The sequence below is a fragment of the Oncorhynchus masou genome, chromosome 11, assembly GCF_036934945.1.
Source record: "Oncorhynchus masou masou isolate Uvic2021 chromosome 11, UVic_Omas_1.1, whole genome shotgun sequence".
Taxonomy (NCBI): domain Eukaryota; kingdom Metazoa; phylum Chordata; class Actinopteri; order Salmoniformes; family Salmonidae; genus Oncorhynchus; species Oncorhynchus masou.
The window spans coordinates 31919749-31947425 of record NC_088222.1 but is presented as its reverse complement, the minus strand read 5'-3'; the positions used below and the strand labels follow the sequence as shown (position 1 = coordinate 31947425).

Below are 27677 nucleotides of genomic sequence, written 5' to 3'. Positions count from 1 at the left end.
ATTATTCAAGTCTAGGACCGATAAAACGTTGGTGCGCGTCGACATATTCCGAACGTAGCTGCCGTGCGTCGTGACGCATTTTGGCCTCGTTACTGCAGTTTCCCTCCTCGTTGTGTAACGAAAAGCCGCAGTTTCGGAAAAAGAACATTTCAATCTATTCCAGTTTAGAGACGTCGACCCAATTTACACCCATATTGTGACTGGATCAAAAGACACGTATTGTATTGAACATAATCTTATTTACGGTGAGTTAACATTGTCCTTCCATCCCTTTTTCAATTGGGTTACATATCAAGCTAGTTAGCACAACATCACAACTCGCTAGAAATGAGTTCTTTAACAGCTAACGTTAGCTAACTATTTTGGTCGGTTAAAGTTGTCATATCTAACTATATTGTTGACTTCAACGACCTAGATACATTTGTTGGATATCAAATATTGTTATGTCAGAGAGTTTGCTAACAGGAGCTAGCTAATTTGTGAGCTAACTGTTAGCCACCGTCAACAGATTTGCGGTTGTGACTCACCAGCGACATTTGCGGATGTTTATAACTCACGTTAGCTAGCAAGTTGAACTGGTCATATCTGGTTTTATCTTGTGCGACGTTGGTGTGATGATTTTCTTAATGTTTTGAGGTGGGCAATTAACTGGCTAAATACCGTTTTAATATCAGTCTGTAAGTAGTGCGCTAGCAGCTAGTTAACTAAGGACGTCTGCCAGGCCTTGGTTTAGCGTGATGAGAACACATTCTGGCGCCTATCTGTCTTTCAAACGTAATCTTTAGTTAACAAGCCAACGGAGCGGTGAGCGCTATTTGTTAGCGGAATCTAGCTAAAGTAATTAAACTATTTCTACATTGACTCTAGGCCTATTGCTCTAAAAAATATATATCATCGAACTGAGGGACTGGCAGGTAGTGAATGTGCGGACGGTGGTTAACTAACGTTACAGTAGCTGAGTAAGCTAGCTCGCTAACTAGGTTCTCATGACAGGAATTATATTGGAACTAACGTTAGTCCTGTCTTCTGGAACTTCGCACCGCCAGAACTAATTAACTACACTGCTTCTCCCAACTCCATTTCTCAACTAACTTTAATTCGTTTATGTGTGTTATTATAACTGCCATATAGGCCAGGTTATGCTAAAAACCAGTTTAACATTTTACAGACCAATCGGCTGTCTTATAGAAAACCTTAGCTTCCAATGGAAATCCTTTTGTAATGTCAACGTCATCCACGCACTGATAAAATCAGGTACTGTGTTCAGCCAGAGCCATCTTTTTTATTTATTTTTACCTTTATTTTACTAGGCAAGTCAGTTAAGAACAAATTTTTATTTTCAATGACGGCCTAGGAACAGTGGGTTAACTGCCTGTTCAGTGGCTGAACGACAGATTTGTACCTTGTCAGCTCAGGGATTTGAACTTGCAACCTTTCGGTTACCAGTCCAACGCTCTAACCAGTCCAACGCTCTAGGCTACCCTACTGCTCTCTTCTTGGTTACGGGAATACCCATGCCCCAAAATCATACATAGCCAGCTGTATCGAGCTGTATTGAGCTAGATCTGGTAACTTAGAACATTTATGTGATTACTATAATTGTATTCAGTTACTGTCAAGTATGTTTGTCAGTTATTTTTGTCTGCTGATGAAGTTTGTCATTTTGTGAAATGCTAAGCAGACATATGCAGTCCTGCTAGCAGGAGAAGATGTTCAACAAGTCATTTGGTGCTCCTTTCGGGGGAGGGACCGGAGGATTTGGAACTTCATCCACGTTTGGACAACAAAGTAAGTAACAACAGTGTGCACAAGTGTAATTTTAATGTATCCCTGACAAGTTGAGTACCTTTATGGTTTCCTGCTTGTCTCATCAATGTCTTCGCCTCAGCATTCACTCTCAAGTAAAGTTAAATTGTTCCGGATTATAAAAGGGGTGGTGTTGACCCTGTGTTTGCAGACACTGGCTTTGGGGCGACGACAGGTGGCTTCGGGGCCTCAGCATTTGGGGCGACCAACAACACTGGAGGACTCTTTGGTGCGACGCAGAATAAACCAGGTTTGCCACATCTCCCTGATCCTGACTATAACACATGTTAATAACTCAGTACCTGCCTACTCCTGTCGAATATCAGATCTGTTCTTCTAATTAACATCCTGTAGTACAAGGGCCAAAGCTGCTTTCCTGAATACTTTTTTCACTATAATCTGCTGAGGCCCTATAGCAGTATGGTTTCTGCAACTATCTTCTGGGTTCAGGACCAGGCCAGTTCTCCATTGCAGTGGTTTTGGTGGTTAACTCTGCTGACGGTTCAGAGCGACCGGGTTCTTTATTTCAATGAATAGCCACATAAGAAAGGTGTCTGTGGCATAAGGTCTTTTGTATAACTTTTGCATAACCTACAGATTACATTATGAAATTTCCCACTGGCATTTTAACCACAAAACTTCATGGGAATTTCCATGTGTCAATATGATAACACTGATAAAGTATGACGTTGAACATGTTTAAGACTAGCTTTTGTACTGTGACGTATGCCTGAACAGTGAACCTGCATGATCACACTGCCACCCGCAGTAGACAGAGAGCTGACTATGTGCTCTATACATTTATCTATTATTCAATATACAATGGTGAGTGTTTTTTGTGCCCACCGTGATGCTGCTACTGACATGTGGTGGTTGAATATGTGTCTAACCCCACCCTGTAATGCTTTACTTTCTCAAAAGTGGTGACGGCCAATCCTCAACAAATCCACACTGGTGCAGGTAGAGGAGGTAAGCATGGGTTGACGCGCGCGCACACACACGGCCCGCTGTTAAACAGGCGGATGTGCACACACAAAAAGGCTGCGCACCCACAGTCCCTGTTATACTCTTGAAAGGGTTTTTTGTATATACAATATGTAATATTTGGTTTGGAGCAAAGCCACAGTCTGCATTCTGCTCTTAAAGGGAGTGTGATCATGTAGACAGGTGGCACTGTGTATGGCCCTATTGTCTGTAATATATGTGAGTTCGTGGGTTATTTGTGCTGAGTGAGAGGAAAGAAAAGGTGGGACAAGGGGGATGAAGGCTGCATGTTATTTGAGACAAACTCTCCTTGTGATGAGTGAAATGATTAGGGGCTCCCATAAACTAGTTCAGATGGACCATCTGGCTGGCTTAGTCAGATCATGGATGCACAACTCCAGTTCTAGAGGATCCTCAGTGAACATGAAACCAAACCATTAGCCCGGGTCCTACAAGAATTTGAGTTGAGCACTCCTACAGCTGGCCATAGGGACCTGTGTGTGTGAGCTGGTTTGAGGTGGTGTGTGTCCCTCCCCAGGTGGCCTGTTTGGTTCCAGTACGTTCAGCCAGCCCGTAACGTCGTCCACCAGTAGCGGCTTTGGGTTTGGCACGGCCAGCGGCACGTCCACTAGCCTGTTCGGCAGCACCAACACGGGCGGCGGCGGAGGACTCTTCTCCCAGCAGAGCAATGCTTTCGGAGCCGCCAAACCAGCCTCCTTTGGCAGTCAGTGTCTATTTTTACTGTCTAGCATTGAGGTTGTTCAAACAGGTTTACCATAGAATTAGTTGTACTATAATGCATTCCCATTCAAAGGAATGTTCCATGACCAGTGGGACAGTGACCAGTGGGACAGTGGTCATATTGGGTGTACTATGTAGTCCCAGTCGGTATTCACGTATTAATAAGGAATTCTCCTCGACCACACTCACAAATTGGGGGAAACCAACTTTCTTTCCTATTAAGCCTTATTGTAAAAGAGGAAACTTCGTTAAAAAAAATTGGTTTGTTATACAGAAATATCAAATGACGAAAAGCTGCTGTCAGTGGTGGAAAAAACCCTCAATTGTCATACTTGAGTAAAAGTAAAGATACCTTTTTAAAAGAAAATTACTCAAGTAAAAGTGAGTCACTCAGTAAAATACTACTTGAGTAAAAGTATTGGGTTTTAAATATCCTTAAGTATCAAAAGTAAATGGAATTGCTAAAATGTACTTTATCAAAAGTAAAAGTATAAACCATTTAAATTATTTCCTTATATTTTGCAAACCATGCGTCAAAATTTTCTTATTGCGGATAGCCAAGGGCATATTCCATCACTCAGACATAATTGACAAATTAAGCATTTGTGTTTAGGGAATCTGCCAGATTAGAGGCAGTAGGGATGACCAGGGATGTTCTCTTGATAAGTATGTGAATTGGGTCATTTTCCTGTCAAAATGTAACGAGTACTTTTGGGTGTCAGTGAAAATGTATGGAGTAAAAAGTTCATTTTCTTTAGGAATGTAGTGAAGTAAAAGTTGGCAAAAATATAAAGTCAGAACCCCCAAAAATTACTTTAGTACTTTAAAGTATTTTTTTACTTAACCTTAACCTGGAACCCTGTTCTGCTAGCGGAACCCCTCGCCAACAGCCAATGAAATTGCAGGGCGCCAAATACAAATCAACAGAAATCTCATAAATCTAACTTCTCAAACGTACAAGTATTAGGCACCATTTTAAATATAAAATTCTCCTTGATCCAGCCACAGTGTCTGATTTCAAAAATGCTTTACAGCAAAAGCTCCACAAATTGTTAGGTCACCGCCAACTCACAGAAAAACCCACAAAAACAAGAAAAGCATTCAAATAAAATCATTTACCTTTGAAGAACTTCAGATGTTTTCAATGAGGAGACTCTCAGATAGCAAATGTTATGTTTTTCAAAAAATATTATTTGTGTAGAACAAATTGCTCCGTTTTGTTCACGTTTGGCTACGAAAAAAACCTGTATCCAGTTATGCTAATGAGCTTGAGGCTATAACATAACATTAACTATTTATGAAAATCGCAAATGAAACAAATATGCTAGCTCTCAAGCTTAGCCTTTTCTTAACAACACTGTCATCTCAGATTTTCAAAATATGCTTTTCAACCATAGCAAAACAAGCATTTGTGTAAGAGTATTGATAGCTAGCGTAGCATTTAGCGTAGCATTTAGCGGGCAACATTTTCACAAATACCAGAAAAGCATTCAAATAAAATCATTTACCTTTGAAGAACTTCGGATGTTTTCAATGAGGAGACTCAGTTAGATAGCAAATGTTCAGTTTTTCCTGAAAGATTCTTTGTGTAGAAGAAATCGCTCCGTTTTGTACATCACGTTTGGCTACCAAAAAACCCCGAAAATTCAGTCACCAAAACGCCAAACTTTTTCCCAAATTAACTCCATAATATCGACTGAAACATGGCAAACGTTGTTTAGAATCAATCCTCAAGGTGTTTTTCACATATCTCTTCATTGATATATCATTCGTGGAAGTCTGCTTTCTCTTCTCAATCACATGGAAAAATACTTGCAGCTGAAGTTTACGCACCAATTTCGACGCAGGACACCTGGTAAATGTGGTCTCTTATGGTCAATCTTCCAATGATATGCCTACAAATACATCACAATGCTGCAGACACCTTGGGGAAACGGCAGATATTGTAGGCTCGTTCAGGGCGCGTTCACAGCCATATAAGGAGACATTGGAAAACAGTGCTTCAAAAATTTTGCTCATTTCCTGTTTGAAGTTTCATCTTGGTTTCGCCTGTTGCATCAGTTCTGTGGCACTCACAGATAATATCTTTGCAGTTTTGGAAACGTCAGTGTTTTCTTTCCAAAGCTGTCAATTGTATGCATAGTTGAGCATCTTTTCGTGACAAAATATCTTGTTTAAAACGGGAACGTTTTTTTATCCAAAAATGAAATACTGCCCTTAGAGTTCCAAGAGGTTAATGCAACCGCTGTGTCAGATTTTTTTTTAATTTTACGGAAAAAGCATAATCTGAGACCGGCATTCAGAGCCCAAACCAGCCAGAGAAATATCCGTCATGTTGGGTAGTCAACATTATTCATAAATAGCAGTATGAATATTCACTTCCCTTTGATCTTCATCAGAATGGACTCCCAGGAATTGCAGTTTTTCAATAAATGCTTGTTTTGTTCGATAATGTCCATAATTTATGTCCAATAGCTTCTTTTGTTAGGGCGTTTGGTAAACAAATCCAAAAGCGCAATCTGGTCCAGTCGGACGAAACGTTCAAAAAGTTGTATTACAGGTCGACGAAACTTGTCAATCTTTAGGATGTTTTTATCATAAAATTTCAATAATGTTCCAACCGGAGAATTCCATTGTCTGTAGAAAAGCAATGTAACGAGAGCTACCACAAGTGAAAGCGTGTGACTGAGAACGAGGCTGTAGGCAGACACCTTGGTCAAACAGCTCCCATCCGGCCCCCCCACATGAGCAGCCTGAAACAACGTTCTGAAGACGGTTGGCAGCCTTAGGAAGTGCAGAATAACCCATATCCCACTGTGTATCGATAGGGGTGAGTTCAAAAACGACAAACCTCAGATTTCCCACTTCCTGTTTGGATTTCTTCTCAGGGTTTTGCCTGCCATATGAGTTCTGTTATACTCACTAACATACATAATTCAAACAGTTTTAGAAACTTCAGAGTGTTTTCTATCCAATACTGATATATATAATGCATATATTAGCATCTGGGACTGAGTTGGAGGCAGTTCACTCTGGGCACGCTATTCATTCAAAAGTGAAAATGTGTTCAAGTAGGCTACACGTATTTCACCTTTATTTAACCAGGTAGGCTAGTTGAGAACAAGTTCTCATTTGCAACTGCGACCTGGCCAAGATGAAGCATAGCAATTCGACACATACAACAACAGTTACACATGGAATAAACAAATTACAATCAATAAGACAGTAGAACAAAATAAAAAGTCTATGTACAGGTGCAGTGATCTGTGAGCTGCTCTGACAGCAGGTGCTTAAAGCTAGTGAGGGAGATATGAGTCTCCAGCTTCAGAGATGTTTGCAGTTCGTTCCATTCATTGGCAGCAGAGAACTGGAAGGAGAGGTGACCAATCGAGGAATTGGCTTTGGGGGTGACCAGTGAGATACCTGCTGGAGCGCGTGCTACGGGTGGGTGCCGCTATGGTGAGCTGAGATAAGATAAGGCGTAGCTATATGTGGAAAACATTTCATCACATGTAAGATATTTAACCTGTTTAGTACAGTTTGATTTAACTCCACTCACTACTTGTAGCTGTATTTGCCGTTTGTTGTTGGTTGGGGCAGACTTCATGTTCCGGTCGGTAGCGAGCTAGCGCTCACTCGCTTAATTGGCTGCTAGCATCGTAATGAAAAGGGGCATGAGTGAAGCCCCGCCATTTGTTTTTTTTAACACTAGGGACCAGGCACTTTTGAAAAGTAATTTACTAAAACAAGCCGACACAATGAAATTGCGTTTGAAAAAGGGCACGTTTTTGCTGTGAGTCCATGGGGTAACCACAGGTTGTTTTCCCCGCTGGTGGGCAGGGTCGCGACGTTCTATCTAATACCGACTGGGTCTATGGAGTGTAAGCTTAGAATTCTGTGCCTTTCTCAGAGTTCCATACATGTAACAATGGCAAATAGAACTGGTTTAGAAAATGTATTATTTTGTGGTGCCACTCCAGTGCCTTCTATTTAGCCTGTAAAATTGTAGTTGATAGAGGGTTCTGGTCCGTTGTAGTAATTGTGTGACAGCTGGTGTTCAATGAAATACAATGAGATCATGATGTGTAATACCTTACATTTATTTTCTTTGAATATTTGTTTATCTTTTGATTAGATGCATTTGATGTTGTATATTGCTCATATTTCAGACGATTTTTAGATCACTCATGCGGGGCAGGAGTTATCTTGGTCAGGTCACATGGTCCTACATCATTATCGATGTCTGGCTAGATCGTTAAGATGTTTGTTTTTTTTGTCTAGCGTTTGGCACGAGCACAGCCAACACCGGGGGGCTGTTTGGGGCGACCAACTCCAACCCCTTCGGAGGGGCGTCTGCCTCCCTGTTCGGAGCTTCAGGGTTCACCCAGCAAGCCGCTCAGCCAGGCACCACTGTCAAGTTCAACGTGAGTTTGGCCTGACCTAGGCTAGCCCATTACACCTGGGCCAAACTACTGTACTAGGACTCTGTCTAGTGTCGTGTATGGAATGTTATTTTATCGAGAAAGGTCTGTACTTACTGCTGTATGTCATGCAACTCTTTACTGTAATCCTCAAGAAAATCATAGGTCAGCTTTCTCTGCAATGTGTACGAGTAATCAGTTTATCCTGCTACAATACAGTAAAGGAGTTTGTATTCCAATAAATGTCCTCTTATGTCCTCCTCAGCCTGCAACAGGAAGTGACACCATGGTGAAAGGGGGTGTGACCACGAGCATTAACACCAAGCACCAGTGCATCACGGCCATGAAGGAGTACGAGAACAAGTCACTGGAGGTGGGTCATTATTATGCAGTTACTTTCAGCTGCCCTCTGTCTTTTAGAATAGTTCAAATGAAAGGGAAAGAGACGGAGAGGAATCCACTTTAAAGTATTGAATCATAATCAAGTTGAATTTGTCACATGCGCAGAATTCAACAGATGTAGATTTTACTATGAAATGCTTGCTTACAAGCCCTTCACAAGAATGCAGTTTAAAAAAAAAATATATACATATATTGGTAACGAGGAATAAAATACACAAGAATTAAGCTATGTACAGGGAGTACCGGTACCAGATCACTGTGCAGGGGTACGAGGTATTTCGGGTAGATATGAACATTAATGCAGGGTAACGTGACTCGGCATCAGGATCGATGATAATAATAGGAGTCAAATATAGAACAGAGTAGCCGCAGCATATGAGTGTAAAAGTGTGTTTTTGTTGTCTGTATGCATGTGTGGTGATTTTTGTTGTGTTTTTGTAAGTTTCAGTGTAGGGTGTGTGCAAGATGGGATCAGTGTAGCCCAGGCCTCACTCACCCTCTCTCCTGTGTGGTGTTTGCTATGTGTAGGAGCTGAGGTTGGAGGACTACCAGGCAGGAAGGAAGGGCCCCACTAACCCCATGGCTGCACCAACGGGGGGTCTCTTTGGGACTGCGGCCGCAGCTACCCCCAGTACGGGGGCTGCAGGGCTGTTTGGCTCCTCGGCCACCAACACAGGATTTTCCTTCGGCCAGGCCAAAACCAACTTCGGCACCAGTAAGTCACACAGGCCCATAGACAGAGCTCAATAGAAAATATAAATACAAATGTATTATATATTAGTTTTAACTCCCTGTTCCCAGGTACTGGTGGGTTTGGTACAGCCACAGGCAGTCTGTTTGGCCAGCAGCAACAGCCCCAGCAGGCCCAGCAGGCAGCCAGCCTGTTCAAGCCCTTCGGTCAGACCACAACCACACCCAACACAGGATTCTCCTTCGGCAACACCAGCACCATGGGCCAGCCCCAACAAACCAGCACCATGGTGAGAGCTCACACGTACATGTTAATACACTCAGACGCCTAACATTAGCTCTGTCTGTGGTGTTGTACCGTTCCACTAGAGTAACTCTCTCTCCATCCCAGGGGGGTCTGTTTGGGAGCACCGCGGCGTCCCAGGCAGGGGGGTTGTTTGGAAACACAGCTCAGACCACACCAGCCACAGGCTTTGGGACAGGCACCGGTCTCTTTGGACAAACCAACACCGCCTTCGGGAACGTCGGCACACAGGTATTAATCGATTCGACTGCGCAGGCTTTTACACAGTTGTTAGGTGCAGGCATGGTGGGATGGGTGTGTATTAATCCGCTTCCTGTCCCTAGCAGAGCTTGTTTGGTAATAAGACGGCAGGGTTTGGCGCCACCACCACCAGCGCCTCGTCGTTTGGCACAGGCACCGGCCTCTTTGGTAACAAATCCGCCCTCACCCTCGGAACCGGCACCAACCCATCTAACTTTGGTGAGTTGATCATCTGCCCTTATTGGAGTGCACCTGTGTGATAAAGGCTAGTACTTGCAAATAAATCGTCTATCGATAATCATATTGGCTATTTAAGTGATCGTGTTTTCTCTGTGTTGTGTGAAGGTTTTGGACCCACTGCTGCTGGCGGAAGCCTCTTTGGGAACAAGACGGCAGCAGGAGGACTGGGGACCGGGCTGGGAGCTGGCTTTGGAGCAGGTATGAACAGGAAGAGCGCTATAGGTCTGGGATACAATAATAAAGAAACCAAAAATACATGAAATATCCACCGTGTAAAGAAAAGCAAAAACAAACACCTGCCCGTTTGGGTGTTTTACCGGGGTCTGTATTGTCGGTCATTAGTAGTCCCCTGTGGATGTTTCTCTAAGTGTGTTCTGTGTTTGTTAGCGGTGGGCACTGGGCAGATGTCTCTGTTTGGGAATAACAAGACACTGGGTTCCACTCTGGGAACAATAGGAGCGTTCGGACCGCAGGGATTCAGCACAGGAACCAGCACTCTGGGCTTCGGGGCACAACAACAGCCTGTTGGTAAATACCACTTCCATCTACCACCTTTATCTCCTCTGCCTAGTCTCAAGCTGATTGTGAAAGCACATTCTCTAGCACTTTCCTTTAGTACCTAGTCATATTACTCTTTCAGTGTACTGAAGAAACTGGCTGGATAACATTACACTGTGGTGGAAACTTCCAGTAGCCCTTGAAGGCTAGGTGAAGCTATAATTGTCTCTCTCTCTTTCTTCCCAGCGCTGACGGACCCTAACGCGGCGGCGGCCCAGCAGGCAGTGCTGCAGCAGCAGATCAATGCTCTGGCCTACTCCCCCTTTGGTGACTCCCCCCTCTTCAGAAACCCCCTCTCTGACCCCAAAAAGAAGGAGGAGCGTCTAAAGCCCACCAATCCGGCAGCCCAGAAGGCGTTGACCACGCCCACTCACTACAAGCTGACGCCGCGGCCTGCGACACGTGTGCGGCCCAAAGCTCTTACATCTTCGGGCTCCTCCAAGTCTCAGCTGTTTGACGGGCTGGATGATGACGAGCCTTCTCTCACCAATGGAGCCTTCATGCCCAGGTAGGTGGCCGTCTGTGGAAATTTGCTTGTAGCTAGTTGACATGTTTCTGTTTCAACTGATTTACCGATTTTGTTTTTTTCTGTTATGTTTTTCTTAGCGAATACTACAACTTGGTTTTCGGTAGCTTTTTTGCTGTTTGCTTCTGTCTGTATTCTGACAGTGATGTTGGTGTATGGTATCTGATCTGTGTGTTTTCTCTGGTGTTGTAAACCAGGAAGAGCATCAAGAAGCTGGTGCTGAAGAACCTGAATGGCAGCAGCCTGTACAGCAGCCCAATCAACAGAGACACAGATGACCTGGCATCTCCACCGGAGTACCCCCTCAATGGACTCAGGTCAGTCACGCGCCCACACACACCGTCAGTGAGATTGATCTTTGTGATGTTTGTTGCTGAACCATGTCTCCCCCACCCCCTCTACAGTGCCAGTGTGGACGAGGATGATTATGTGAGGGAGGTGGTGGAGGGAGGGGCAGAGGATGACCTGGAGATCAACAAGTTCTACACCAAGCCCAGCCTGCAGGACACCATCTCAGAGCTCAATGCCCATAGGGTGGGGGCCAGGGGCAGGAATGGCCTGGAGGTGAGCTGATAGAACAGAGTAGACAGATTATGTATATGGTCGTCTCAAGTGACACCCTATTCCCATTACGGGCACTTCTTTTGGCCATGCTTCTCATATAGTGCTCTACTTTTGAGGTTTGACATGAGTGTTCTGATTCCAGGTGAGCAGCGAGGACATATCGCTGGGAGAGGACTCCATACAGGAGGAGCGAGAGGAGGAGGTGCAGGAGGTTCCCCCACACCCTGCAGGTATCGTTCTGTGCCGTGTGGGCTACTATACCATCCCCGCCATGGACGAGCTGGCCAAGATGGTGGACGAGAACGGCGTGTGTGTGGTGGAGAACTTCACCGTGGGCAGAAAAGGTAAACGATTCTCTTGATTGGTCGGGTGGAAACGGCTCTGGGGAAATAATTGGTCCGTAGCTCACTGCTCTGCTCTCTGATTGGCTCTCAGGTTACGGCTCAGTGTTTTTCCATGGCGAGGTGAATGTGACTGGGCTGAACCTGGATGAGATTGTTCACTTCAGACGCAAAGAGGTTATCGTCTACCCCGACGACAAGAACAAGCCTGCTGAGGGGGAGGGGCTCAACAGGTCAGTGACAGGGAAACTTACTACCCTTCACACTGGGGAAAATGTCGTTATCAGTTTCCTTGTAATTTCATCACAGAAGTCATAAACTGATTCAACATATTCTGATAGTGATCACAGCTGAGACGTAACTCAACTCGTTACTCCACCATATTATTTTATACCTCTTTCTCCCTCCCATCCTTTCCCTCTCTCCTCTCTGCCAGGCGAGCGGAGGTGACTCTGGATGGGGTTTGGCCTAATGATAAGACCACTTGTACTCAGATAAAGAACCCTGAGCGTCTGTCTGAGATGAACTACGAGGGCCGTCTGGAGAACGCCTCACGCAAACAGGGTGCCCGCTTCCTTGAGTACCGCCCCGAGACCGGCTCCTGGGTGTTTGAAGTAAGCATGCCTAGACGCATACGAAAGGTCTGTCTCCATATCTCCCTTCCAATGTCTGTAACTCATCTCTCTCTGTCTGCAGGTGGCCCACTTCTCTAAGTATGGCCTGCAGGACTCTGATGAGGATGAGGAAGTGCCTCTCAAAGTGGACCCCAAGAAGCTGAAGACGGCCACAACACTTCCCCCGGGGCTGCAGCAGCTTCCTCCCTCCCAGCAGCAGGTGGCGCCACAGGCTCAGGTAGACGGAGCAGCACAGCGCGCCCACTCACACTGACAGTCACACCCACTGCTCTCTACATCACCTGGAAGGCCTTAGTCGATATACAACCTAAATATACATGATCTGAATTGAAGCCATTTCCTTTCCACTACCATTACAGCCACATGCAGTGTGTGGGGGTTCTCTGCCTAGATCTCAGCTGTTTCACCACTTCTATAATGGGTTGTATTCAATGGGTTTCTATGGAAAGGTTTTAAGTTTGGTAGTCCTTGATGCAGATGGTCTTGGTGATCTCTGCACCCCAAATAAGGCTGCTAAACATTGATCTGACATCAGTTGGATGGGCTGTTGAGTATAGTGACTGATCAGATGGGACACCCCACATTATCTGTTTATCAGTGGAGGTATGGGGAAGGCTGGGTTCTCCTCTCCTAGGTTCAGCTGTACCTGAGGTGGTGGAGGCCACAACCCACCCACAGACAGGTGGGCAGGGTAGTTTGTCAAAAGTCTGTCAGTCCTGGTTAGTGGTTACATTCTGCCCCTCACAACTGATTCAGGAACATCAACTTCATCTGTGCTCTAAATATAAACGGTCCTGAGCTAAACATCCCCCTGGATCAATAGCTATGGCATGAAGTCATCCGTTGGTTGAAAATAAGGTGTTTTTAAAGGGATACTTTTGGAATTTTTGTCTGCATGCAAAGACAAAAAAATTGTATCCACTAGTTCACCTGAATTTGGAGAAGTAGATAAAGAGCCTCATTGCCAAAATCCCGAAGTATCCCTTTAAAGGCTGTGTTAAATCGTTTTTTAGATCAGAGAATCTAACTGGCAATCTGCAGTTCGAACAATAACAAAGTGCTACCCCGCCACTGATTTGGTAAACAGCTAAGGGATGGGGCGGGAAAAATGTAACCACTCCCAAACACATGGGCAGTGCTATGGATACAGGGACTGACCATCCATGATATTGAAATTGTAGTTTTAACCATGTTTTGAGGCTATACGGTTTGTTTAAATTGACATTGTTCAAACAAAGGAGTAACACAAGCTTATATTTTGGGTGGTGATGGTGTATGACAACTATGCTCATGAGGCATCTGTTATATTTTTCAAGAATCAATGTGTTTATATCATTACTTTCAAAGTCTAAAAATGGATGTACCAACTGCAGATTTCCCCTTTTTAAGGAAATGTTTGAAGTGAAGTCTTAACTCAGAAATAGAGTTTGTTTGTAAGGTTTTAAGATTTCTAAAATTAAATCTGTATTATATTGTAACATGTTTGTATTTTGCCAACTGTTCCTTCCATTGATATGTTTTAAAATCCAATATAATTTGCCCATGTGTAGTAGTGATTATGGTAACTTCAGAAAACCTCACATTATCATGGTTGTATCTCATAAAAATCTACACAATGTATTTTTGATTATTTGTTATGAATATTCTCTTTGAAACGAGCTTTGAGATGATGACCAAAGATAATGAGTGATGTGTGATAAGCTGCCAGTCCTGCAGAATATATTCAGGGTTAGGTCTTTTTTCTGGTTGAGGGTTTAAGAAGCTACAACATCTACTCTTGGGGTAATATTGAGTCAAGCTATTAATTATTTTATTATGTAAAACATGCTCCTATATACATCTGTGATATCTTGTATTTGATCTGATAAAGCTCAGAAATAAACGGATTAAAGATCACACTTTGCTGGTCTGTCTGACTTGTGCTGACCATTTTTAACTGATTTTGTCTGTGTGTCTCTCTCTTCTTGGTGTGTGTCACCTTACTATGTGTGTTTGGTTGCACTTTCCCTGCTGTGTGTGTATCCTGTGTCCATTCGCTCTGTGTCCAGTCCACGGCTGTGCTGGAGCTGTTGAGCCGCATGTCTGAGGTGGACAGTGACATGGCCGACATTACCCAGGATGCCCCAGGGGAGAGCATGTTGGAGGAGGTTGGGGAGAGCGGCATGGGGGAGGATAAGGGCAGTCGGCTGGGTACTGTGACCCCCACAGAACACAACCCTGTCTCTGCATCCAGTCAGATTGCCTCCTCGATGGGAATCAACCCTCACACTCTCCAGGTAAAATACTACTGTACACCCTCAAATTCTACCTTTTTTGTTGAGGCTAATGGAGCCCTCAATCACATCATGAAGACGATGTGTTTGTGATGTGTGTTTCTCTGCTCTCAGATCATGAAGGCATCTCTTTTTGCTGAGGATGATGATGGTGACATGTTCCTTGAACAGGGAGGGATCAAGAGCTCTCTAGACAGGGCCTCCCCTCGCATCCTCCTGCCTGGCACTCAGGGCAGGCCCTCCAGTAAGTGTGACACACAGCCCTAACATTGATGTCTACCCTCACACACAGTCACCCATCCTTCACTCAGAGACCCTAACATGTCTTAAATGCTATTATAAACTGGCTGGTTCAAGCCCTGAATGCTGATTGGCTGACAGCCGTGGTATATCAGACAGTATACCACGGGTATGACAAAACATTTAATGCAGTCGTGCCTAAGACTAGCCTTTAGCCGTGGTATATTAGCCATATACCACAAACCCCCGAGGTACCTTATTGCTATTATAAATGCTCGTCGATCTCTCTTCCTCTCTCCAGTCGGTGGTCTCTTGCAGACTCGTTTCAGCGGGGCAGGTCTCTTCCCTCAGCTCCCTGACGTGCCCTTTGGAGGGGGCCTTCCCGGGAGGCTGTCCCTGTCTCGGCCGTCCGCGGTGGTTCCTGAGCCCTCGCGGCTCTCCCCCTGGCCCTCACTGGGGCCCTCTTTCCTGCTGCCGGCCCCAGCGGCAGAGGCCACTGTACGGACGGTGGGGGCTCGGCGCCTGGGGGGCCCTGTGGCCCCAGAGAACTCAGTCACACTGGGGAAGGTAATGATAACTATACTACTAGTATTTAATTAGTATTTTTCAGGTGTCTTTCTAGACACTTCATCCTACATCATGATACATTTATGATAGTTAAGAGTTTAAATATGTGACAGTACAGTAGACTGAACACACAGGGATACGTAGGGTACAGAGGTACATGGAGAGAACATGGACATTTGTTGGATCATTTCAATGAATCCACTGTGGTTTTTGTATGTGTGAACATAGCTGTACAGTACGGGCAGTTTTAAATCATCTAGACAACGTAATCAACACATTCCCTCCACCCAGGGTCGTCTGCTGATGGATGCAGCTCTGTTCACGGGCCGGTCGTTCCGGGTTGGCTGGGGTCCAGGCTGGACTCTGGTCCACTGTGGAGACAGGCTGAGTGGGGCTGGGGACAAGGAACAGGACCAGGGAGACACTGGAGGTTTTGGATTTTTTCCTAAACATGCCAAGAGCAAACGGTGAGTAACAGACAAACACCAGACCACTCATTTACACAATGCTGTAGGAGTGTCAGAATGGGATCCAGACTTACTGTATCAGAGCAGTGGTTATGGGTGGTAGAAACTGAACCCTAAACTCCCCTCTTTCCCCTCCCCATACAGACTCTCAGACAGTCCGTTCAAGGTGGTGATCGAGCAGGTGGTTGGTCTGGAGCCGCGGGACAGTGAGGAGAGCCAGGCGGTGTACCAGCGGCCCCTGGAGATTGGCCTGAAGCACAGCACCATCAGTACAGAGGGGGCCTGCCCCTTCATCCAGCCCCAGAGTGGGGTGGCCGCCTTGCACGAGTACGTGGAGTGGATTACTGACCTCAACCAGGAGGCTGGTGCCGGAGACGGTAAGCGATGCAACACTCTCATATATATATATATACACACGCACACACAATGGTAGATGGCTCGCACTTTATTGGTCCAATTCCAAAACTTCCCTATGATTCTAACATCTCACCCCTGCTACCTCTGTTTTAATTCTCTCTCCCATTGCTGTCTCAATGAGTTCAGATATAACTTTATGCTATCTCTCTCTCCCTGTAGGGGTCCTGGCTCACTGGGCTCTGGTGTGGACTCTGTGTGAGGCCCTGTGGGGTCGGCTGGGTACGACAGAGCCAGAGCCTGGTACCAGCGGCTACCTGCAGCAGCTGGAGAGGAGGAGGAGCTTCTCAGCCTGGTTGTCCCACAGCGCCACCCAGAGGATCGAGCAGGAGGTGGGCCTAAGCCATGGGGGAGGACATGTGGAGGCCATCTTCAGCTACCTCACTGGACACCGCATCAGTGACGCCTGCAGGCTGGCTCAGAAGAGTGGTGAGGAGAGGGGGGATTGGAGGGGTGAGAGGTGGGGGAGATTGGGGATTGGTAAGAGAGGAAGGGGAACAGAGATCAGGAAGAAAGGGGATGGATGGTTGAGGGGTGGGAAGGTAAAGCCTGCTGCAGACCTGGGGCCTCATTTTAGAAATGTTGCCTACATACAGAATATGCCCCAAACTGGTGTTATGTTACCCTCCCGCACACTATACTGTTTCTAATGGTTGCAGAATCTATTTATTTTCTTTGCATTCTAAAATAATTTGGTTATACCTGCCAATACCTCAAGACGTTTGATTATGTTTGCCGTTGATATTCCCTTTATATACACTGCTCAAAAAAATAAAGGGAACACTTAAACAACACAGTGTAACTCCAAGTCAATCACACTTCTGTGAAATCAAACTGTCCACTTAGGAAGCAACACTGATTGTCAATAAATTTCACATGCTGTTGTGCAAATGGAATAGACAACAGGTGGAAATTATAGGCAATTAGCAAGACACCCCCAATAAAGGAGTGGTTCTGCAGGTGGTGACCACACCACTTCTCAGTTCCTATGCTTCCTGGCTGATGTTTTGGTCACTTTTGAATGCTGGCGGTACTTTCACTCTAGTGGTAGCATGAGACGGAGTCTACAACCCACACAAGTGGCCCAGGTAGTGCAGCTCATCCAGGATGGCACATCAATGCGATCTGTGGCAAGAAGGTTTGCTGTAACTGTCGGCGTACTGACCAGAGCATGGAGGCGTTACCAGGAGACAGGCCAGTAGACGTGGAGGAGGCCGTAGGAGGGCAACAACCCAGCAGCAGGACCGCTACCTCCGCCTTTGTACAAGGAGGAGCCCTGCAAAATTACCTCCATCAGGCCACAAATGTGCATGTGTCTGCTCAAACGGTCAGAAACAGACTCCATGAGGGTGGTGTGAGGGCCTGACGTCCACAGGTGGGGGTTGTGTTTACAGCCCAACACCGTGCAGGATGTTTGGCATTTGCTAAAGAACACCAAGATTGGCAAATTCGCCACTGGCGCCCTGTGCTCTTCACAGATGAAAGCAGGTTTACACTGAGCACGTGACAGAGTCTGGAGACGCCGTGGAGAACGTTCTGCTGCCTGCAACATCCTCCAGCATGACCGGTTGGGAATTATTCAAGCGCAGTTATAATGCTCGTTCAAACATGCACAGACAAACATGCGTATGGATGACGTGCTCTGACTTCAAAAATCTCAATTATTTTGTGAGTGTGCATTCTCTTTTCAGAAATGGCACACGCAGATGTTTAGTGTGAAATTTACGCAGCGGCTATAATAAATAAGGCCCCAGGGGCATCTCACATGGGTTGGGCCAGGCTGTAGGATCTCATTAAGATGTCTTTGACCTGTGTGTGTAGGGGACCACCGCCTCTCCCTGCTGCTGTCCCAGGCGGTGGGCTCTCAGTACGGCCGGGAGCTGCTGGCGCTGCAGCTTGGAGATTGGAACAGAATGCAGACCGACTCATTTCTGCAGGAGGAGAGGCTACGCATCTTCGCCCTGCTCGCCGGGAAACCTGTAAGTAACCGCGTGTGCGCATGCAGCTGTTGCCGTTGTGTTCAGACCACCATTAACTGGGTTATCCTTTGCTATGTTTGTGTGTAGGTTTTGCAATCCACATATTTGTTGTAATATACAGTACCAGTCAAAGGATTGGACACACCTACTCATTCAAGGGTTTCTCTTTATTTCTAATATTTTCTACATTGTATAATAATAGTGAAGACATCACAACTATGAAATAACACATATGGAATCATGTAGTAACCAAAAAAGTGCCAAATAAATCCAAATATATTTGAGATTTTTCAAATAGCCACCCTTTGCCTTGATGACAGCTTTGTACACTCTTGGCATTTTCTCTACCATCTTCATCTGGAATTATTTTCTAACAGTCTTGAAGGAGTTCCCACATATGCTGAGCACTTGCTGGCTGCTTTTCCTTCACTCTGCGGTCTAACTCATCCCACACCATCTCAATTGGGTTGAGGTCGGGTGATTGTGGAGGTCAGGTCATCTGATGCAGCACTCCATCACTCTCCTTCTTGGTCAAATAGCCCTTACACAGCCTGGAGGTGTGTTGGGTCATTGTCCTGTTGAAAAACAAATGACAATCCCAACTAAGCGCAAACCAGATGGGATGGTGTATCGCTGCAGAATGCTCTGGTAGCCATGCTGGTTAAGTGTGCCTTGAATTTTAAATAAATCAGTGTCACCAGCAACACATACCCCTCACCATCACACCTCCTCCATGCTTCACGGTGGGAACCACACAAGCAGAGATCATCCGTTCACCTACTCTGCGTCTCAAAGACACGGCGGTTGGAACCAAAAATCTCAAATTTGAACTCATCAGACCAAATGACAGCTTTCCACCAGTCTGTCCATTGCTCGTGTTTCTTGGCCTGAGCAAGTCTCTTGTTATTTATGTCCTTTAGTAGTGGTTTCTTTGCAGCAATTCGACCATGAAGGCCTGGTTCACACGGTCTCCTCTGAACACTGAAGCATTTATTTGGGCTGCAATCTGAGGTGACGTTAACTCTAATGAATTTATCCTCTGTAGCAGAGTTAACTCTGGGACTTCCTTTCCTGTGACATTCCTCATGAGAGCCAGTTTCATCTTAGCGCTGGATGGTTTTTGAGACTGCACTTGAAGAAACTTCTTGAAGTTCTTGAAATGTTCTGGATTGTTGTCTTAGTGATGATAGACTGTAATTTCTCTTTGGTTATTTGAGCAATTCTGCAAATACATTTTTAACAAGGCACACCTGTTAATTGAAATGCATTCCAGGTGACTACCTCATGAAGCTGGTTGAGAGAATGCCAGGAGTGTGCAAAGCTGTCATCAAGGCAAAGGGTGGCTACTTTGAAGAATCTCAAATATGAAATATATATTTGGTTACTACATGATTCCATATGTATTATTTCATAGTTTTGATATCTTCGCTATTAATTTACAATGTAGATGATAGTAAAAAATAAAAACCCTTTGAGTGATTAGGTGTCTAAAAGTTTGACTAGTACTGTACATTAGTACTACATGTTTTCTGAGCTGTGTATACTTGTCTCTCTAGGTGTGGCAGTCTACAGACTGTGTGGTGAACGTGTGTTCAGAGCTGGACTGGAAGCGTTGCGTGGCGGTTCACCTGTGGTACATGCTTCCTCCCACTGCCTCCATCGCTGACGCCCTGGCCAAGTACGAAGCCGCCTTCCAGGGCTCTGCAGAGGGTCAGAAGTATGCCTGCGCCCCCCTGCCCCCCTACCTTGACCAATCAGTCCCGCTGGACATGGAGGAAGAAGAGTCTAAACGGCCACTCTACGACATCTGTTTCCACCTGCTCAAACTATACAGCGACAGGTACTACATTTCCCACAACGCACTGCATAGGTTTCTCAAAATAGATTAGAATTAATCCTACATTTCCATTCTCAAGCAGATTTAACAGAATAAAAGTGAAGTATCGCTAGAGTGGGGTTTAAATGATAAGTGACGCCTCTCCCTCCCAGACACTACAGCCTGCAGGAGTTGTTGGACCCGCTGACGGTGACGTGGGAGCGTCTGGACTACCGCCTGAGCTGGCACCTGTGGTCGGTCCTGCAGGCGCTGCACTACACACACCTGAGCCCCGCCCGACAGGGCCTCATACACACCAGCTACGCTGCCCAGCTGGAGAGCGCTGGCCTCTGGGACATGGCCATCTATGTACTGCTGCACATATCTGAGGACATGTACGTACTGCAACACACACCTTACAACATGCACACAGGAAGAGACTTCACACTCAACTTTAACATGAATCATGATGAAGTTTAAATTGATTAGTCACAGGAGGATTTTAGGGTCAGTGCCCTCAGCAGATGCCCAGGATGGACCGATAGGCTGAACACGGTTTATCATAATCTAACACAAGTGCTACTGTGACCAGCTGGCTTCCAATTCCAACTGTGAATTGTCTGTAATGTGTTATCTCTCTGTGCTCGGGGAGCTAACGGATGTAATAATCTCAGGCAAGCTTACACATTACGTGAGCAAGCCCTGTTGGGATACTTATAACATGGAAAGTTGGATTAAGTTAAACCTGCTAACATGTCCTCCTCTCCAGGCTCCGTGAGCGTGCGGTGAGGGAGATGCTCCAGCTGCACTGCCCTTTGCTGGAGACGGAGGAGTCAGCCCAGAAAGAGCGCTTCCTCACAGAAAGACTATTGATCCCAGAACAGTGGCTCCACCTGGCCAAAGCTACTAGAGCCAGAAGAGAGACAGACAGACACAGAGAGGCCCTGCACCTGTACAGAGCAGGCCACTGGAACCTCTGCCACAGGCTGGTCATACAACACCTAGCCTCAGGTGTGTATACGCGCGCACGCGCACACACACACACACACACCTCTAACCCTATTCAACCTGTATGTGTTTCCCCTATAGATTGTATCATTAATGATAACCATGAGTACCTGTTGGAGTTCTTGGAGGGGCTGGCTGTTCCAGAGCGCTGTGCTGTGATCCAGGACTGGGACACGGCAGGCAGAGTCTACCTGGACTACATCAGAGTCATACAGACCTTACACGCCATACAACAGGTACGTCTGGCTGGTGTTATGTTGACTCCATTACAGTTGATTATGTTGGCCAATTAGCTATGCTGCTGATCTTCTGATTATCTGTCAGTCTTAGTCATATACCGATGGACAATGGTGGCTATGATCTGGAACACATTGAGGCTGTATGGGTTTTTTAAATGGAAGGATGTGTGTTTGTGGGTGGGAGGGTGCGTGTGTTGGTGCTGCATGGATAGAAAGTGCTGGAGTGCTTCATATTGATGCGTGATGTTTGAATGTAATGGGTCTCTGTCGTTCTCGGTCTCACTCTCCGTGTGTGTTCAGATGGACAGTGCTGGTTATAAGCTGGAACGTCTACACACCGAGGTGACGTCACTCTGCAGCAGGATAGAGCTCCTCCCTTGCTCTTCCGCCAAGGACCGCCTCGCCCAATCAGGTGAGATGGAGCCGTCTGCTCCAATCAGAGGGTAGCTGATCTTTCCTAGGACAGATCTATATACGTAACGTTAATTTTAATGTTCTGCGTTGTCCTGTCTGCCCTAGCCCAGTTTCTAGACCTGAATGGAACTCTGGTCTTATAACATACCTTACGAGTTATTTGTTGGCCTGCACCTGTTTGTTGTCACTTTTCCCACGTCCGAGCCTATAACTGCGATCAGTAGACAGTTCTGATTAGGAAGTAATTGTTTGCGGTTCCCAAGAATTATTTAAATACAAATCAAAACCAAACATGGATTCCATGTTGTGTTCTAGCTTTGTGTACACACCTGTCTGTTTTACATCTGTTTGTCCTAGCTAATCAGCTTTGTAATATGGGCACCATGCTGCCACAAACAGGAAGTAAAATGGAGCGTGTGGGCGCAGACATTGACATCGACATTCTTTACAGGGCACCGCTCAGCGGCGCAAACAACACATTATTTATCCGAGCAGTCCACCAATCACGGATATACCCTCTAATGGGAGAAGTGTCGGTAAATAAGTTGAATGTGGGCTACTGCTAGACTGAGATACAATCTCAGTCTTAAGAAGCCGGACTATAGGTGTGTTCCGAGACCTACCTAAACTTCTCCTCTCTCCTGTCTCCAGAGATGGCCAAGCGCGTGGCTAACATCCTGCGTGTGGTGTTGAGTCTGCAGCAGGGTGGTGAGGGTGGCGAGATCCCCTTGTCCCAGCTAGCGCCCCACATCGGCCGTCTGCCCATGCCTGAGGACTATGCCCTCGAGGAGCTCCGCAGCCTCACCCAATCATACCTGAGACAGCTCATTGTCAGCTAATGATCTTCCCCTGAACCTTCAGCCCCCCGCCCAATAGGAACTGAGGTAGTTTGTTGGGAGCCAATGAGAACAGTGGGGGTAGGAGGGGACTATCTGGCACTGTTTAGTAGGACTACTGGGGTTGATTGAGATGGGAGGGGAAGTTTGGTTGAGAAGGCAGCGATGGACTTGCAGTGCTCCTTTGGAGCTTTGGTTTCTCCTGAAGAAAATGGCACAAAATAATTGGATGAAGCATTCCTCCGTGTGTGTTTGTGTGTGTTTGGAAATGAATGACTTGCAAGTTGTTTTCTTTCATTGTTTTTGTATAGCTTTTTTGTACTTAGGAGGCCTGAGATGTGTGTATGATGTGCATTTAAATATTAAACTGCTGAACCATCCTGATGAGAGCTCTCTTCTCCCAACCTTTGACCCTGTTTAAAGGGACACTCACTCACTGGCTGGTTTTAACGCTGTCATTCTGCAATTCATATTTCCAGTATAAATACTATATGCAAACTACGTGTTTGTTTGACTCCTACATCCCCATGGAAACGGAAAGTTTAATTTAGTGAAGATTGTTTACCTGGATTTTGTTAGTGAGCGGAATCGCACTCACCTGATGAACTCTCAATATGTCTATACATAGGGAAGATCTATCTAGCTTAAAACGTTGACTCATTTTAGTGATGTAATCTTGTACAAACAGCCTGCTTGAAGTGAACAACTTGTTTTTGCGTACCAAAAGAGAATGTAAAATGAGATTGGATAAACTTCTATTTTTGTATTTTATTTTTGGGGGCTGAAAACGAGTCTATTGAAATGGAGATGGTTAGATTCCATTCTCTATCTCAAATATATGGTTTCATATTTCTATTGTATGGGGGACTACCAGAGCTATGTTTGTTCCTTGGTGTTGCTAGGTTTTTTATTTTTCTTGTAATCAGCCAGTCTGGACAGTTTCTCTGTGGTCCTTGCAAGGAGTTTGATTTAAAAAATATATTTCAAATATAATTTACAATTCCTTGGGGTCCTTGGTCTCACCTTCACTCACACCCTCCATTCCCCCTTACCCCCGGTTTTTCTGTTTTTTGATGTTTAAAGTGAAACTGATGTATGTAGTTATTGTTTGGTGTGTGCTGCCGCAGTATGCTTGGCGGGAGACCGCTCCCCGCGCGCACAGTGCCTTTCACGAGGAGGGTCTCCGGTCCGCTACTGTGCATGATTGTGATGACGGTGATAACGTTTTTATTAAAGTCTGAATAAAATGTTTGTCCTGAATTAATGCATCTGTTCTCCTTTAGGCTATAGTACAGTATGTCTATTATTCTGCATACAGCAGAGTCAGCATTTACTTTTGTTTTTAAAGAGGTTTAAATCATTTCTATAATGCTTGATTTAATAAATGTTCCGTGCATACTTTATAACAATGAGCCAGGTTGCTGAGTGGAATCATCCGTGTTAATAGACTGAATCTGATGCATTAATTAGGCTACTTGCTGCGTGTCCACAGTACAAGCAGCTTTTGGCTACCATTACATTGAAATCTGACAAGTGGCCCATCTTCGGTTCAATTATTCACATCACCTGCCCTTCATCACTGATGCATTTAAAAAATAAAAAAAACTTAACATTTGCCAACTCCTCGGGGTAGGCTAAGCACCATCACCTTGCTCTTCAGAGTTGCTTCAAATGAATGGAGGTCAATTGGGCAATGGCCACTTTCCTTGATGGGACTCTTATGTTTACAGGAGTCACTGAGTCAGTGCCATTCAGATATGATGAATCAATTAAATGTATTTATTAAGCACTTTTTTTTTTTTTTACATCAGCTGATGTCACAAAGTGCTTATACAGAAACCCAGTCTGAAGCCCCTAAGAGCAAGCAATGCAGATGTAGAAGCACGGTGGCTAGGGAAAACTCCCTAGAAAGGCAGGAACCTAGATAGGAACCAGGCTCTGAGGGGTGGCCAGTCCTCTTCCGACTGTCAGTGGAGATTATAAGAGGAGCCTGCATGGCCATTAGATAGATCGTTCTCCCAAGATGTTGAAACGTCCATAGATAACCAGCAGGGTCAAATAATAATCACAGTGATTATAAAGGGTTATTAACAGTCAGCACCTCAAGAGGTTTCAAACCTATTTAAAGTATCGCATGTACCTTTAAGTGTGCACATTATATACAAGCACGTGTTATGTTGCAAAATGTTTGTCGCTCACCACAGCGCGGGAGGGAAAAACGATGCAACTGGACACAGCAGCACTCCATCCAGAATCAGCTCTGTGTGCGCAGCTGTCTCTTCGCGGCGCGTTTCAGTAGTGCGCTAAAATCGATAGATACGGCAAATAATCTTTCAATCGCTTTAGGACGGTATCTCAGACGTAGGTGACTATTTTGCTCCTCTTCTGCCTGCTGGATCAAGCAAAAAGCGGCACATTGTGCCAGTTCAAAGCCATGCATCTATGGAGCTTATTTCATATGTTGCTGTTCTTCATCGGTGTAAGTTTTCTTCCAGGTACGTGCTCTTTGTTGCTTAACAAACTGACAACATGAATTGCTTTACAGAGAAGGTTCTGATTGCTTATCCATGGCTTAAATCAGTTTCAAATACGGAATAGACTTTGAGGGCAAATTTTCTCACTTTAGTCAGTCGGTAGACTAATTTACAGTAAGCAGGCTATTTCATGTTCTCCTAGTGTTATAAACTGCCACCTCCACAATAGTGACCTAACTGACCTCACATTGAAAATGTGGCAGACGAGCTATGGTCACATTGGATGATGAATTCATGTATAAACTATACCTCACAGATTTATTTACAGGCAAAGGTGGACAGGATATAATGGCATGCATGGGACTACACACTCTGGGTTGGTGATTTCAGGATGATAATTTTGTGTTTTATCCCACTGGAATGGAAATATGGAGTTAACCTGATATTACTTGATGGGCTACCATGTCATAGTGCCTGACCCTTTTGGTGTTATTGCTGGTTTCACTCTTCACAAAGCTGTGGAGATTATGGTGTGTTTCTTAATTAATACCTGATTACTGTACTCGTGGCAAGCTGTTCCTCATCATTTATTTATCTATCGCTCTCTCTTTTCCATATCATCCCCTGTCAATCTTAACCATCTGGTGCTTAAACCTGCAGTGAGAGTGTGTTCTGACTGAAAGAGAAGACACACACACACACTCAAAGAGATAAGATGAGAGAATTACACTGTTGTCTGGACACGTGATATCTGCCACTATCAACAGGTTAATGCTATCATCCCAGTGACCTCTGACCCAGACTCATGCCTGGTCATGCACATACTGACAGGAGACAAGAGAAGATATGAATAAAGAGGAAGAGGAGAACTGAGAAGATGACAGGGTCTGGACTCTATGGTCAAAGACTTCTGTATCAATACATTGCCCATAAGAAATTAAAACTAATAGTCTCAAGGACTTTGATAGTTTGCTCTTCCTGTTAAAAAAACAACAACATTTAATTGGTAGCGTCAATTTGTAAGAATCAATATCACTAATGTTGCTTTCCAGGAAAGAGGGAGTGGACATAGGGAGGTAAAGCAAAAGGAGAGGAGAGATTGAGGGGACAATGAGTGGTAAAGGGAGAGGAGAGGGATGGAGAGAGGGAGGGGACAAGGAGTGGTAAAGGGAGAGGAGAGGGAGGGGACAATGAGTGGTAAAGGGAGAGGAGAGGGATGGAGAGAGGGAGGGGACAAGGAGTGGTAAAGGGAGAGGAGAGGGAGGGGACAATGAGTGGTAAAGGGAGAGGAGAGGGATGGAGAGAGGGAGGGGACAAGGAGTGGTAAAGGGAGAGGAGAGATTGAGGGGGACAAGGAGTGGTAAAGGGAGAGGAGAGATTGAGGGGGACAAGGAGTGGTAAAGGGAGAGGAGAGGGAGGGGACAATGAGTGGTAAAGGGAGAGGAGAGGGATGGAGAGAGGGAGGGGACAAGGAGTGGTAAAGGGAGAGGAGAGGGAGGGGACAATGAGTGGTAAAGGGAGAGGAGAGGGATGGAGAGAGGGAGGGGACAAGGAGTGGTAAAGGGAGAGGAGAGATTGAGGGGGACAAGGAGTGGTAAAGGGAGAGGAGAGATTGAGGGGGACAATGAGTGGTAAAGGGAGAGGAGAGGGATGGAGAGAGGGAGGGGACAAGGAGTGGTAAAGGGAGAGGAGAGGGATGGAGAGAGGGAGGGGACAAGGAGTGGTAAAGGGAGAGGAGAGGGATGGAGAGAGGGAGGGGACAAGGAGTGGTAAAGGGAGAGGAGAGATTGAGGGGGACAAGGAGTGGTAAAGGGAGAGGAGAGATTGAGGGGGACAAGGAGTGGTAAAAGGAGAGGAGAGGGAGGGGACAAGGAGGGGTAAAGGGAGAGGAGAGGGATGGAGAGAGGGAGGGGACAAGGAGTGGTAAAAGGAGAGGAGAGATTGTGGGGACAAGGAGTGGTAAAGGGAGAGGAGAGATTGAGGGGGACAAGGAGTGGTAAAGGGAGAGGAGAGATTGAGGGGGACAAGGAGTGGTAAAGGGAGAGGAGAGATTGAGGGGACAAGGTGTGGTAAAGGGAGAGGAGAGGGAGGGGACAAGGTGTGGTAAAGGGAGAGGAGAGGGAGGGGACAAAGAGTGGTAAAAGGGAGAGGAGAGGAGAGAGGGAGGGGACAAGGAGTGGTAAAGGGAGAGGAGAGATTGAGGGGACAAGGTGTGGTAAAGGGAGAGGAGAGGGAGGGGACAAGGTGTGGTAAAGGGAGAGGAGAGGGAGAGAGGGAGGGGACAAGGAGTGGTAAAGGGAGAGGAGAGGGAGAGAGGGAGGGGACAAGGAGTGGTAAAGGGAGAGGAGAGGGAGGGGACAAGGAGTGGTAAAGGGAGAGGAGAGGGAGGGGACAAGGAGTGGTAAAGGGAGAGGAGAGGGAGGGGACAAGGAGTGGTAAAGGGAGAGGACAGGGAGAGAGGGAGGGGACAAGGAGTGGTAAAGTGAGAGGAGAGGTAG

At 45.7% G+C, this 27677-nt stretch overlaps 1 protein-coding gene across 10 annotated transcripts; it reads left to right on the top strand.

The window, feature by feature from the left end:
• The first annotated feature begins 78 nt into the window (after nucleotides 1-78).
• On the top strand, nucleotides 79-23965 carry nup98 (nucleoporin 98 and 96 precursor). 10 transcript variants are annotated; one of them, XM_064978263.1, is made up of 33 exons: nucleotides 79-245; nucleotides 1682-1788; nucleotides 1958-2056; nucleotides 2728-2775; nucleotides 3329-3514; nucleotides 7813-7955; nucleotides 8218-8325; nucleotides 8883-9069; nucleotides 9156-9334; nucleotides 9436-9579; nucleotides 9672-9807; nucleotides 9934-10026; nucleotides 10216-10356; nucleotides 10573-10894; nucleotides 11110-11229; nucleotides 11317-11476; nucleotides 11619-11820; nucleotides 11912-12050; nucleotides 12254-12431; nucleotides 12514-12669; nucleotides 14501-14728; nucleotides 14840-14969; nucleotides 15267-15532; nucleotides 15824-15999; nucleotides 16144-16376; nucleotides 16576-16842; nucleotides 18235-18392; nucleotides 19949-20232; nucleotides 20382-20603; nucleotides 20978-21219; nucleotides 21298-21452; nucleotides 21756-21867; nucleotides 22521-23965. In XM_064978263.1, the coding sequence occupies exons 2-33, from the start codon at nucleotides 1710-1712 to the stop codon at nucleotides 22706-22708; spliced, it is 5481 nt and encodes a 1826-aa protein (XP_064834335.1). In that variant the 5' UTR covers nucleotides 79-245; nucleotides 1682-1709; the 3' UTR covers nucleotides 22709-23965. The 10 variants fall into 10 exon arrangements, with proteins under 10 accessions (XP_064834335.1, XP_064834337.1, XP_064834336.1 ...); XM_064978265.1 differs by lacking the exon at nucleotides 2728-2775 and having other exon boundaries at nucleotides 9675-9807; XM_064978264.1 differs by lacking the exon at nucleotides 2728-2775.
• Nucleotides 23966-27677: the final 3712 nt, after the last annotated feature.

Coding starts and splice junctions, on each gene's coding strand:
- nup98 (XM_064978255.1), top strand. CDS start 1,710: ATGTTCAACAAGTCATTTGGTGCTCCTTTCGGGGGAGGGACCGGAGGA. Junction 9,070..9,155: donor CAAAACCAACTTCGGCACCA/GTAAGTCACACA, acceptor CCCTGTTCCCAG/GTACTGGTGGGTTTGGTACA. Junction 20,233..20,381: donor CTCAAACTATACAGCGACAG/GTACTACATTTC, acceptor TCTCCCTCCCAG/ACACTACAGCCTGCAGGAGT.